At 42.4% G+C, this 13,723-nt stretch overlaps 1 protein-coding gene and 1 long non-coding RNA gene across 4 annotated transcripts in view; one reads left to right on the plus strand and one right to left on the minus strand.

Moving 5' to 3' along the window:
* LOC143434734 (uncharacterized) overlaps positions 1 to 6,453 on the minus strand; it is a 22,765-nt gene extending 16,312 nt beyond the window's left edge. Inside the window, exon 1 of the long non-coding RNA XR_013104464.1 lies at positions 6,091 to 6,453. This is a non-coding gene — a long non-coding RNA (uncharacterized LOC143434734). The remainder of the gene's footprint in view (positions 1 to 6,090) is intronic.
* Positions 4,346 to 13,723, plus strand: part of Slamf6 (SLAM family member 6) — a 23,823-nt gene continuing 14,445 nt past the window's right edge. For 2 of the 3 annotated variants that reach the window (XM_076914494.1, XM_034520113.2), the window contains exon 1: positions 4,346 to 4,669. In XM_076914494.1, the coding sequence (XP_076770609.1) occupies positions 4,585 to 4,669 (85 nt within the window). In that variant the 5' untranslated portion in view covers positions 4,346 to 4,584. Of the gene's footprint in view, positions 4,670 to 6,478; positions 6,636 to 13,723 lie in introns of those variants that run through there. The other variant, XM_076914495.1, reaches the window with a different exon arrangement.

The raw sequence follows: 13,723 nt of genomic DNA on the forward strand, positions 1-13,723 counted from the left end.
GGCACTGTTCCATAGCAAAACTCACTTATTCTCAGTATTTTGACTGGTTATCAACTTCTGCAGTAATAATCACTTATCTACAGGACAAAGAAGTAATCTGCAGTAATGTGTGGGTATTTACATATTTAGAAGGCAAAACAAAAACAGTAGCCTCCCTCAATCTTATAATCTCCCAGTAACAGATTTATCCTGGCTTACAGTATCAAATATAAGTTCTGTCCTGTGAGGCGGCCCTCAAATCCAAGCAGAAAGCGGTTGGTTGTGCTTACAACAGCCATGCCACTATTGAACCAATGGCACATTCTGACTGGCATGTCAATAGTATACCACACAAGATCCATAGCCAAGCAGGACTGTTGGTCCCAATTCTCCTTCACAATCCTACTTAATTCCTTCAAGCACTATAAAAGCTAGCCAACAAGAAATGAACTTTCAACTTAGTCCAAATTTGATTTCTTAGCCTCTTGCAACCAAAGCATACTGTGTTTTCAGTTGTAGAAACTTGGCATCAAGATCTGACATGTAGCAATGACAACAGCTTAGATTCTATGGGGTCTCATGGACCTTCCTGGCCAAGAATTGCTTGAGAGGCAATCTACTCCTGACACTCGTATTTGTTTAACCCAACAACTTTCTGTTCCTCGAGGTGCCTTTTCCCACCCACTCAGGATGCATTCTTTCAATTTTTTTAACTTCTATTTTTACTGTTCTTCCAGACTTTTCCAAATCTGTAAAACACACAAAGTTTACCATTACCTAATAAAGCCTTTTATAGAGAGAGGGCAGGGCCTCTGAAGGTCCATTGCTGTCTCTTCTAAGCAAATGCTAATTGGTCTTGGAATTCAATCTAAAGAGATATTTTTTAAATTAGTGATACAGCATGAAAAAAACCATCACTTGTGACAACTGTTTTTTCAAAATGCAATTTAGCTACACGGATGGGGGTGCCACCTTATTGGGATTTTACAATCAATGATCATTATAATCTACATGTCATTCAGTATCCTCATTGGAATCTACCCAACCCTGATAGCTCCATGAGGCTGGTCTGGGATACTCTGCCCTGGACAAGAGAAAACATGCCAGTGCTGTCATTCATCAGACCCACGACCTGAGCCAGCTTCCTCCACCATACACGTTTCAGACTGCGTCCTTGGCCACCACTTCCATAACCACCCCTGATTTCTAAAAGAACTCTGTCCTGAACAATCTCTAGACCCAGTACCCTTTCCTGCAGGGACACAAGATACTGGGGAATAACTGCCAGTCCTAGCACAAACGTTTCCACTTTTACTGACCTGTCAATCACTCCTCCTTTCATCCCTTCTGTGAACTGTCACTCAGGCTTTTGTCTACATCTGCTTTCCTCTCTCTTTTTTAAAATCATATTTGTTTGTTTGTTTGGGAGTGGATGGATGCTGTGACATTGTGTGCATGTGTAGGCCAACAGTCATTTCTGTCCTTCTATCATGTGGATACCAGGTCTGGGACTCAGGTCATCAGGCTTGGCAGCAAGCATCGTTACCCACTGGACCATCTCACCAGCCCAGATTCCCCTTTTTCTAATCCCTTCCTAAATTCCTTAGTACCGTTTAGACACAGTTTGTAGTCAGGTCCATTATGGTGTATCAAATTTTGTGAAGGTCGTGATGCGATGTCAGACTCAGCAAAGCCACTTGCCCTATACCAGTCCCAGAATGCCTGCTGAGACAATGTTTTTATCTCTTCTGTGAACAGAGTCCCATCTGACCTGCTAACCTGGGCATCAAACACCTTGTCTTGCACACACAGTTCTCTTGACAATGTCTACCATTCCTTTATTGTCTTCTAGTCCCTTGAGTCCCTTCTAGTCATGTAGTGATAGTAAGGCATCACTAATCGTTCATAGAAGCCATTGATCACAGCCAGTAGTAGTAAGGCATCACTAATCATTCATAGAAGCCAGTTCATTGGGAATGTTTCCCTTACATTGCCTCAAGCTATGCAGCCTGTGCCTGAGAGTGAGAAGAATCAGGAATACCGCTCCATCTCTCTGCTTCTCAAGCTGATCCTATCTGCCTCCTATCAAGCCCCATGGCCTCCTAAGCCACGCTTTGAGTTCTTCTGTTGCTTAGTTAAAAGTCTCTCCCAATTGAGGCAGTTTAAGGGCAAAACATCCCCTGACTAGCATAGCTTCCTGTGCTGAGAAATTACTAAGGCTTTTATCTCCGTACCAAATCACTTTTTTTTTTCTTCTTATATATTAAACGTTGGGCCTGAGGGCTATCTTCTATCATTTCCACCCCGTCTCCTCACTCCTCCCTGTCTGATTATTCTCAGGGGCCAAAATTTCTGGGTTCCAGGAACGGCTCCCTAGCAGAGGATTAATGAATTCTTTTTCACCAACTAAAAAAAAAAGAGAGGAGGAGAAGAGAGAAGGGGTAGGAGAAAAGGAGGGGGGAGGAGAAGTCAGTATCCTCCTTTTCCCTCGTTTCCTGCCACATCAGGAGGTAATATGGAGGAGACATCTGTGTGTCTATTCTATTGTAATTCCTCCCTCTTGCTGGCAATTCCTTCTGGGCAGAAATCTCAGCCTCAGTTATACCTCTTAAGGCAGATGGTGGAGACCAAGAAACTATTTCCATGACCTGCTCATAATCACATGCCATATTGCACTTTCAGAAATTACAACAGATTCTCTAGTTCATCCTCCTCCTTGGGGCATTCCTGTTCATGAATCACAGGACACATTCATAAAGGGGATATGCAACCATATACCATAGAGGAAGACAGCCACCCTGGGTTTCCCCTCAGAGATGTTCAGCTTCAGTTGCATGTCTTATTCATATCAGACACACAACTGCCACTACAGCAAGGAGGCACAAAGTCTCATAGCATCAGAGAACAGTAATTATATAAGGATTGCCGCATGGATGTTCCACCTTAGGCTGGATCATTCACTATTACCTGTGTCTTACCCATAGCCTGGGTCATGTGACCCCTCCTCTCAGACTCAACTTTGTTTTGCTTCTCTCAATTCAGGCACCAATTGTGACTTTTTTCCCCCTGGGGAGATTTGAACCCGTATCTCTAGTCACCTCAGATAGGACAGAGAACAAAACAAAGAAACAGCCCGCACAAGTCCAGATTAGTTCATTGGGGTTACTTACAGGTGCATGGATGAAGGGTTATCTGTAGGCGTAGGGGTGGTTCAAAGGCATTTGCATACCTGACAACCCACTCTCAGAGCATCATCAATGACCTAATAGCTTCCCACTAGGACCCTTCTCAAAGGTGCCACTACATTAAAAGTGCATCAACACACTGGAGACCAAGCCTCCAGCATCTGAATCTTTTGAGGTCAGAACCACAGGAAGTGGAAAAAAAAAAAAAAACAACTGAACAACATTATAAACCAGTAAGATCTGACAGACATTATAGAAGATGACACAGACAACGTGAACATTTTCTCAAGTGCACAGATATGCCACAATCTAAGTCTTTCCAAAAATTTTAAGTTGAAATTATTCAAGATATCTCCTTTATTTTTCAATTTATTCTTCTCTCATATATTACACCCCTGACAGAAGTTTCCCTTCTTCCTCCCCTCCCAGTCTTTCCCCTCATCCCCCATCCACTCCCCCGCCCCAGCACTCCTCCACCAACCACTTCTCTTCTTTTTCACCTCGGGAAAGGGCAGGCCTCTCTGGGCTATCAAGCAAACAAGGTATGTCAAGTTGCAATAAAAACTAGGCACCTCCCCTCATATGGACTAGGCAACCCAGTAGGAGGAAGAGTCAGAAAAGCAGGCAAGAGTCAGAGATGGCCGCTCTCCCACTGCTGGGAGTCCTGCTACAAGATCAAGCTACAAAACCATAACATGTATGCAGAGCGCCTAGGTCAGAACAGTGCAGGGTCCCTGATTGTCACTTCAGTCTCTGAGAGCACCCTATGAGCCCAGGTTAATTGATTCTGTAGGTTTTCTTGAGGTGTCCTTGACCCCTCTGGCTCCTACAATCCTTCCTCCACCTCCTCTGCAAGATTCTCCGAACTCTGCCTGAACTCTGCCGGATGTTTGCCTATGGGTCGCTACATCCGTTTCCATCAGTTGCTGGGTGAAACCTCTGAGGACAACTGGGCTAGGCTCCTGTCTACAAGTGTTGCAGATTTGTTTTGTTCTATTGTTTGTTTGTTTGTTTTGCCATTGTATCTCTGGGCTATCCAGCCTCTGCTTCGTGGCTCTCCACACAGTGTCAGGGGTGGGCTCTCCGTTGTGGCATAGGTCTAAAGATGGACCAGTCATTGATTGGCCACGCCCACAATTTCTGTACCACCTTTACCCTAGCATATCTTGCTGGCAAGACAAATCATAGGTAGACGGTTTTGTGGCTGGGTTGGTGTCCCAGTTCCTCCACCTCTTTTCTGATTACAAGAGATGGCCTGTTCAGGCTTAATGTTCCCTACTGCTAAGAATCTTAGCTTATGCAAGATATTCTTGTAAGCAAAGTGCGAAGTTAATCACAGATAGCCAAAGGTTTGCTATCATAGAGGAAGAGCTCTCCTCACTAGGGGAACGGGAAGTCTCAGCGACAAGCTTAAGAGAGAATGGCTGTCTCAAGGGCTCCAGCACCCGACTCGGCCCATCAGAGGATGGTCTGGCTGTTTCCACTTGTCTTCTGCCTCGGCTCAGGTAAAAATGTCCGTGGAAACTGATGTAGTCGCTGAGTTACTTCCTTCTTTAGGACGCCTTGCTCATCTCGATCAGGCTGAATGCCAGGTTCTCGATTCAGACTTAGGAAGTTCACCGTGGTCCTAGCAAACTGCTTCCCTCATACTGCCGTGATTTAGAGCAAACACTTCAGCTGGGGCCAAAAGGAAGGGAGGTGTTTTCTGGGGTATTGAAAATGAGTCTTTGTAAGTCAGGACTGTTCGTAGCCAGCATGTTGTAGTACAAAAATAAGTTGGGGGGGGGGGGAATCTTCTACAATTTAACTATTGTGCTACTGTGTGACTTCAGGGGGATTCCTTATCTTTTCCAAGCTTCACTCTTCACTCACATATTGAAAGCCCAGCAATGCTTTTATACAATGAATGCAATTAGGAAGGGACTGACGGAGCCTGCTTCTTCTTCCTGCTATCTGTTACATGGAGAGAAGAAAGGCTTACACTGTGTATGAGAACTCAGAGGGTGAAGTGTAGTGTTCTAGAAGAGGAGATCAAGCAAAGGCTGCTAACACAGACCTATTCCTGAGGGACTTCACTGAAAAAAAAAAAAAAAAAAAACAATAGCTAGCATTTATTTTATTCCAGAAAATGAACTAGTTATTAAACATGCATTACATTTAGATGTCTCATAACGTGCTTGTAAATTTATCCTATTAATAGCTACAAGGAACTTAGACTAAGATGATTTAAATAACTTGCCAAAATTCTATTAGGCATCAGGAGGCTGAAAAAAAAAAAACAATAAAAAATAAAAACAAATCACTTGACTAAAACTGTCAGTAACACACATGCACACACACAAGTCAAGACATGCTGCAGATACGGAACTAACTAGACAAACTGACAACAGAAATAAAAAGAAAACAAGATTCATTGAGTCATTTGTTAACCATTCATTGAGTGACTACTGAATGCCTGGCACTGTAGGAGTTTCAGGAACTAAGTCAGCACAATTTCTGTTCTTGTGGAAGTAACGTCTTGGCAGGGAAGATAAACTATAAGCAAGTAAAATGTGCACTGGCTTAGGACGTAAGCAAAGGGAGAGGAGGGAGAACATAATGTCACATCGTAGGCAGGACAGTCAAAGAGAGGACAGAGTTAGGGTAGAGGGGCAGCCATGGGAGGAAGGTCAGTTCCTTCTTGTATCTATTTGTTATCTATACAATGGCCAAGAGGAGATTTCCTGAAAGCAGGTGGAAACTGAGGCACAAAGCTGAGAACAGAGACTACATCAGACCAGGAGGATGAGGAATGAGGACAGAATTTTTGGGAGGTGCATAGAAGGTTCAGAAAAAGATGAGAATTCTTTTACTCCCATCCATCCATGTTGCCACGTCTCAGCCTGATCCCAGCCAGCAACCTGAGTTTTTAACCTCACTTTTTTACCTCTATAAAACTGGATAATTTCTGGGTGTCCCTCCTCTGCATCTCTGAGGATTCTTCTTATAGCAAGACTGTGACATATCAGGCTCAGTCCCCGTCTGCAGACGTGGACAGAAGAGGACAACAGAACCTAAGTAACAGTTCACTGCCACACAGCTGTGGGGGATGGGTATAAAGAAGAGAACTCAGTTGACTGCATCTGTCAGAGATAGATGCAGGTGGCCAAAAACCCCTCACTAGAGCGGAACTGTGGTTACCAGGGTGGAAAGTGGAGAGTCTGGCTCCAGGGTAGAACTAAGCAGGGGAACCAAAAATAAAAGAACCTCTCTGGACTGGGTGGTGAGAAAGAACTTTCTGGAATATTTGAAATGATCTGAGAAGTTAAATAGGGAAGGATTTTAATAAAGAAGATTGGGAGGGAGATGAAAACATAGGAGGAGGAGTTCAGAGGGACTAAGGGAAGACAAGACCCCTGGGGCAAGTATGCAGGACAAAGAGATGCTCTCTGAGAGGAAGGAGAGGATAATCCACTCACCACAAGTTTTCAGGTAGGTGAGACACATCCTGATTCCATTTAAGAATCTCAGCTCAAAGATAAACCATGTTGAAAAAACGTTTGTGTGCATGTCCGGTGCTTACTTGCTCCGTGTGTTTACAAATGTGTGAGGCAAGAAGAGGTGGACACCCATTGTGTATCTTTCAAGACTGCTTCTCTGCCTTTAGTTTTTGAGATGGGACTCTCAAAGAACTTGAAGCTTGTTCGTTTGGCTGGGCTGACTGACCAGTCAGCCCCAGGGAACCTCCTCCTTCCCCAGTGCTGAGATTAGAGCAATAGATCAGTCCACTTTGATTTTTACTCGGCTGCTGGGATCTGAACTCAGATGGCTCTGCTTTCGTGGCAAGCAAACTGCCAACTATGCATCACCCCAGCCCCCTTCATTCCCTTGGAGGCAAAACTAACCCACCATGTGACGTGGCAGTTACACTCTTCAACACACAGCAGCTGTGATTACCTGCACAAGATTAGGCCTAACAACATCCTGGCTTGAAGGTGGAAGAGACCAATCAGGCCCTTATACATGCCTAATGGTTGACTGGGGAGGGAGAGTCATTTTCCTACTGTGGCCACTTGTAAGATGCCCTTGCCTCTGTACATAGCCTCTTACCCATGATCCTATAAGTAACCCTAAGTAACTCATTGGCTTATCAGAGAAAAAAAAAGAAAAAAAAGAAAGTGTAAGACTAGATTAACGCAGAAGAAGGAGATCAAAAGGCATGGAAAAGGGTCAAGAGAAAATAACAAGGGTAAATAAGACCAAAATAGAGGCCAGGCGGTGGTGGCGCACGCCTTTAATCCCAGCACTTGGGAGGCAGAGGCAGGCAGATTTCTGAGTTCGAGGCCAGCCTGGTCTACAGAGTGAGTTCCAGGATAGCCAGGGCTATACAGAGAAACCTTGTCTCGAAAACCAAAAAAAAAAAAAAAAAAAAAAAAAAAAAAAAAAAAAAAAAAAAAAAAAAAAAAAAAACACTAAAATATCTACATATATGAAACCAATTACTACATATAATTAATACATCCTAACAAAAATCGTTTTTCTGAAACTAGCCTGACATCCAGGTATGATGGCGCATGTTTTTAATCCCAGTTTAGGATGCTGAGACCAATTGTGCTGCACAGCAAACCAAAATGGAAAAACCCTACCTAGCAAAACAATGGCTATAAATGAAACCAAGCGCCCTGGTGAATCTCAGCCATTCCTCCATGGCTTCTTTCTAACAAAGGAATTTGTCAAACATTAATATATACATAGCTTGAGGATTTTATTAGAATACAGCTCTGAGAGAGGAAGCTCTGACTCTGCATTTCTAACAAAGCCCCAGGTGATGTTGCTGTTACCTGTCCGTGGGACCACACCTTGAGTAGCAAGGCTCTAAAGTGCAGTCACACTGAAACAGGTGCCAGCGAAAATTAGAACTAATTCTCTAGGCGAGTCTGAAGGAAACAGATACAGGTGCTCAGAGGCCCAGGGGAGAACTGGGGCTGCACGTATAGATAAAGGGAAAACCTGTGGGCTGGCTGTGAAATCTCCCTCCCCCTCCCCGCACCCCCCCCCCATCTCTTTTTCCTTCTTTCATTTATTTTGCAGCTAAGAATCCAAACTAGAGCCTCAAGCATGCTATCATTCTGTCACTGAAGGACCTCTGCAGCCATGGTCCTGGAATTTCTTGAGTCAAAAGTGTGAGGGGTTCTACTGCTAACAGATTGTGGTCTGATAACTTCCCTAAGAACCGTTACCTTCTTTGTAACAACCAACTGCATGTTCAAAGACCGAGTGCTGTTTTACATCTTGTTGTTATGCTCAAAGACACGTGACTTTCTATCGTTCAGCTCTGTTCTGTCCCCACTGTGACCTCTAGCCTCACAAGCCTCATGCCTCTCAGTTTGAGGCCCTGACTCCAGATCTAGATCAGTAGCTTCCTTTACGCACACTAAGACCTTTCTTTGTTTGTTTGTTTGTTTGTTTGTTTGTTTTGTTTGTTTTTAAGACAAAATTCACATAGCATGTGTTCTGCAACTGTCACATCTATTGTTTTTAAAATATCCATCACCTAAAAAGAAACTCTTAGCCTGAGGATGTAACTCAGTGGTAGAGTTCGTGTTCGAGGCCCGAGGAAGCCCATCAGAAGGAAGGGGAAAAAGCTGTATTCAGCTCCCATTTTCCCACTTCTTCCTGTCCCCATCTCCTAGTCAACCCCATGTTGACTTTCTGTGTCCATGGATCAACTAAATGAAAGCATACAATGGCTGGCCTGGTGTGTCTCATCTAAGAGAATGTTAAGGTTCTGCTGCTAAGATACCATAACCTTACATCCTTTGATACACATTCTTTTATGTTTTGATGTAATAGAATGTACCTGGGTTTTTTTTTTTTCTTTCATTTCTTCTGGGTTTTGTGGCATATCTAAAAATTCATTCTCAAATTCAAGGTCATTAGTATTGACCCCATGGTTGTTTGTTGGCAGTAGCTCAAGTCTAGAGCATTATGGGTACTAAGCAAGTGCACTGCCACTGAGCTACGCCCCAGCCCAGCATTTATGTTTTCTTCTACAAGTTTTATAGATTTAACTCTTACATATACTTGACATAGTTTGAGGTTGTTTTGTTTTGTTTTGTTTTGTTTTGTTTTGTTGAGACTGAGACTCACTTGTAGTCTTGGCTGGCCTGGAACTTGCTATATAGACCAGGCTGACCTGGAACTTATAGAGATTGTCCTGACTCGGCTTCCTTCCTAATGCTGAGACCAAAACATGAGCCATCACACCCAGATATAGTTTAAGTTAGGGTGAGAGGTAGGAATTTAGCTTCATTCTTTTGTATCTGCATATCCATTTGTCCCAACATCTTTCCCCCTTTTTAATTTTTATTTATTTATATATGTTTTAATTTTAGCATAAGGATAGCAACTAATTCTTTAACATTTCACATTTGGAAATATTTAGTTGCCTAGAGTTTATTGTTTTATAGCTGAAAATTTTGGTTTAGTAAATGGACTTGAACAATTACTTAGCATCAACTTCTTTCAGCTTAAAAACAAAAAATAAGAAAATTAAAATTTGAAGCCAGGATCTTACCTATAAGTGAGAACATGTGGCATTTGCCTTCCTAGGTCTTGGTGATTTCATTCAGAAAGTTCTAGTTCCACATATTTTCCTGAAATTTTTATAACTTCATTTTCCTTTAATATCTGAATAAAGCTCCCAACATATATATGTATGACATTTGTATGATTCCTATATTCATGGTCATCTAGGGTGACTCCATTTTATAGCTACTGTGAACAGAGCATCAGTGAGCATAGTTGGATAGGTTATCTATAGTAGGATGTGGAATCCTTGGGTATGTACCCAGGAATGGAAGTGCTGGATCATGTGACCGTTCTGTTGTTAGCTTTTTGAAGAACTTCCACTCCACAGTATACCAGAACATTCCTACGAACTGCAGACACGGCTTCCTTGTTCCCCACATCTTCACCAGAATTCCCAATCATTTGTATTCTTTATGTTGGCCATTCTGATTAATGTGAGATGGAATCTTAAGATAGTTTTGATTTGAGAATATTGAATACTTTTTAAAGATATTAATATTCTTTATTTCTTCTTTTGAAAATTCTATGTTTTCTTCAACAGCCCATTTTTGATTAGGTTGTTTGATTTTTGATGTTTAGGTTTGTTTCTTTTTGTTTTATGGGGTTTTTTTTTTTTGGTTCTTTGCATATTCTAGATATTAATCTTCTGTTAAGATATATAGCTGATAAAGATTTTCTTCCATTATGAAAGCTGCCTTGATATTTGATTAATTGGCTCATTTGTTGTACAGAAACTTTTATTTTCTTTGAAAGTTTCATACATCTTATACAATGAACATTGATCACATCCATTCACCACTTTCTCCAATTCCCCATAGGACTCTCACCTCATGTACCTCCCTCTCAGCTTCACGTCATTCTCTTCTTGTCCTCCTTCTCCTCCTCCTCCCCCTCCCCCTGTCTTCCCCTCCCCCTCCCCCTCTTCCTCCTCCTCCTTCTCCTCCTCCTCCTTCTCCTCCTCCTCCTTCTCCTCCTCCTCCTTCCTCCTCCTCCTCCTCCTTCTTCTTCTTCTATTTAGGTTGCCATTAATGACCCTCTGAGTCCAATTAGTGCTGCTCATTGCAAATAAGTGAGTGACTCCTCTCCATCAGCAGCCATCAGCTGCCATCAGCCTCTCTGATGTGGGTGAAACTTCCCTTATGCAGGAAGCCATGGTTACTGTGAGTTGATGTATACAGCACCCCTTTGGGGTCTACAAGTCAGTATGTCACAGCTCTCCTCTTGTCTGCCAGCTCTGGCATTCTTTTCTCTCCCTCTTCTTTGAAGTTCCCTGGACCTTGGAAGGTAAGAAGCTGATATAAGTTACCCACTCACAATTGAGCACTCAGAGTTATTTATGCCCAGTACCTTGGCCAGTTATGAGTCTCTACATTAACTACCTGCTGCAAAAAGACCAAAGCTGAGAGCAGCACGAATCGCTAAACGCAAATGTTTAGAACGCAGTTTGATTGCTTGAGCTTTTAGCAAAACATCAATAGTAGGTTCCCTCTTTCTTGCCCAGAGCCTATGATTTAAACCATCAAAGGCTTTTGACCAGGTTACAGTACAAAGTCCTTCCTGTGGAGAAGGCCTTACATCTCATTTGAAAGTAGGTAGTTACCCCCATAACTTTTATGCCACTATTGAACCAGAAGGCATATCTTACGAAAATGCAAGTGTTTTAGCATCTAGGGTCCAGCACTGGGAGGGACCATTGATATCTTTTCTCCCCTTGTGCTTGCATAGCACCTTCTGGTACTATGTAAGTTAGCCAGCAGGAAGAGAGTGTCCTGGTAAGTTAGAGATTTATTTCTCTATGTCTGATCCAAATTGAGTGGCACTTTCAGCAATACGGTCTTACCATGTCCTTATGATGGGCAACCAAGAACAATAGCCTGTGTGTTTGAGCACCACTAGAGCCTCCCTGACCAATAACTCATATGGGGTATCTGTGTCTGGCACTGAGCCGTTTTTGTGAGGTGGTGTTGTTTCTGTAACACAGCTGCCTGCTGGAATGTTGACTGATTTTCTTGGCTTGACCTTCTGCAAGTGTCCATAGCTGTTGTGAGTTCATGAGTGATGCTGCGATGTCATCTATAAAACAGTGTTTCATGGCCTCCCTCCCCAGTCTCTATCTCTTCTATTCCCTCCACATCAGCTTCCCTAATGTTTCCTGAGCCTGTAGGGTTGACATAGATGTCCTATTTAGGGATGGGCACTCAAGCGTCACTTATTCTTACCCTTTGGGTCTCACCTTTTTGAGTCATTGCTTTAACTTCTGCCCACAACAGAGGAAGTTTCTCTGACTAAGGTTGGTACTAATCTGTGTACCCCCAGCTATGTTATTCTTTTGGATACTATGTAAGTGGAATTTGTTTCCTTCATTTCTTTTCTAGATTGTTCTTCATTGTTAGTGTAGACAAACACAAACTAGTTTTTGTTGGGGTTTGTTTGTTTGCTTGCTTGCTTGCTTGCTTGCTTGCTTGTTGAGACAGAGTTACTCTACATAGCCCTGGCTATTCTGGAACTATGTAGACCAGGCTAGCCTTGAACTCACAGAGATTCACTTGCTTTTGCCTCCCAGGTGCCCTACTTTGGTAGATTCTTTAGGAAGTTCTGTTTATATAACCATAGCATCTATGAGCAGGAATCCTTTGTTTGTTTGTTTGTTTGTTTGTTACAATTGATATGGGTTTTGTGTCTTTTTCTTGCCTAGTTGCTCTGGCTAGAACTTCTAGAACAACACTGAGTAGAAGTGGTGGGCTGGATGTCATCTTCTCTCAGCCGTTCAGTTTTGCATATTGTCTTAGGGTTTCTGTTGCTAAGATGAAACACCATGACTAAACAGCAGGTTGAGGAGAAAAGTTTATTAGGCTTATACTTCCATATCACTGTTCACCATCAAAGGAAGTCAGGACAGGAACTCACACACAACTAGAACCTAGAGGCAGGAACTGATACAGAGGCCATGGAGGGGTGCTGCGTACTGGTTTTCTCAGCCTGCTTTTTTATAGAACCCAGGACCACCAATCCAGTGATGGCACCACCTACAATGGGCTTGTCCTTCCCCCCTCAGTCACTAATTAAGAAGAGGCTCTACAAGCCTGCCTCTATGCCTGTCATAGAGGTGTTTTCTCAATTGTGGCTTTCCTCTTCTCAGGTGACTTCAGCTTATGTCAAGTTGGCATAAAACTGTCCAGCACACATATTAAGTAGAATGTCAGCTGCAGGGTGTCATAAATGCCTTTTGTCAAGTTAAAGATGTTCCCTTTTCATTCTTAGAGTCTCAGAGAGTATTGGGTTTTCTCAAATGCTTTTTCTATAACAAATGAAATAACATCTTTTTTTCTTCATTTAGTTAATATCCATGTATTATCATGTTAATTTAAATTGTTTTCCGTGTTTAACTGTTCTGACATTTTTGAGATAAGTTTCATTTAGTCATGATGTATAACCTCATGGTATATTGTTTGGTTCCATTTTGTTGGTGTTTTATTGAGGATTTCTCCATATTCAGTCTAGAAGAAGTTCTGAACTTGTGGGTTATAATGATTGAAAACTACATATTTCTGATGCTCTTAGCAACCATAAATCTATATTCATTGCTATTTCCTAACTCTAATTTTGCTACTGAGCAGTGTCTCGGTTCCTAAGACCTTCAGAAATATGTGTTTTTTGATAGTTGTGAGAATGAGCCAAGAATATCTTCCTTCAGGACCTGTCAGATCAATTAATCTTGTAACTTTGAGATCAAGCTGTATGAGGTGTCTAAATCTCTTCCTTCACCTATAACTCTCTAGCAGAAAAGACCCACCTCCATTCAAAACTGACACCCCATTTGTGCTCCTGAGCCCTACTCTGGCTTCCTCCCCTATGTTTGAAATATTCTCTTTTTTTTTTTTTTTTTGCCATTTCTTTAAAGCCATGCACTGTTCCCCTTTTCTGTAAATTTATTAAGGCCCCTTACCATCCTAATGATCACCTCTCCTCCATCCCACCTGCCCAGAAAA

Source organism: Arvicanthis niloticus, chromosome 16, assembly GCF_011762505.2.
Source record: "Arvicanthis niloticus isolate mArvNil1 chromosome 16, mArvNil1.pat.X, whole genome shotgun sequence".
NCBI classification, from domain to species: domain Eukaryota; kingdom Metazoa; phylum Chordata; class Mammalia; order Rodentia; family Muridae; genus Arvicanthis; species Arvicanthis niloticus.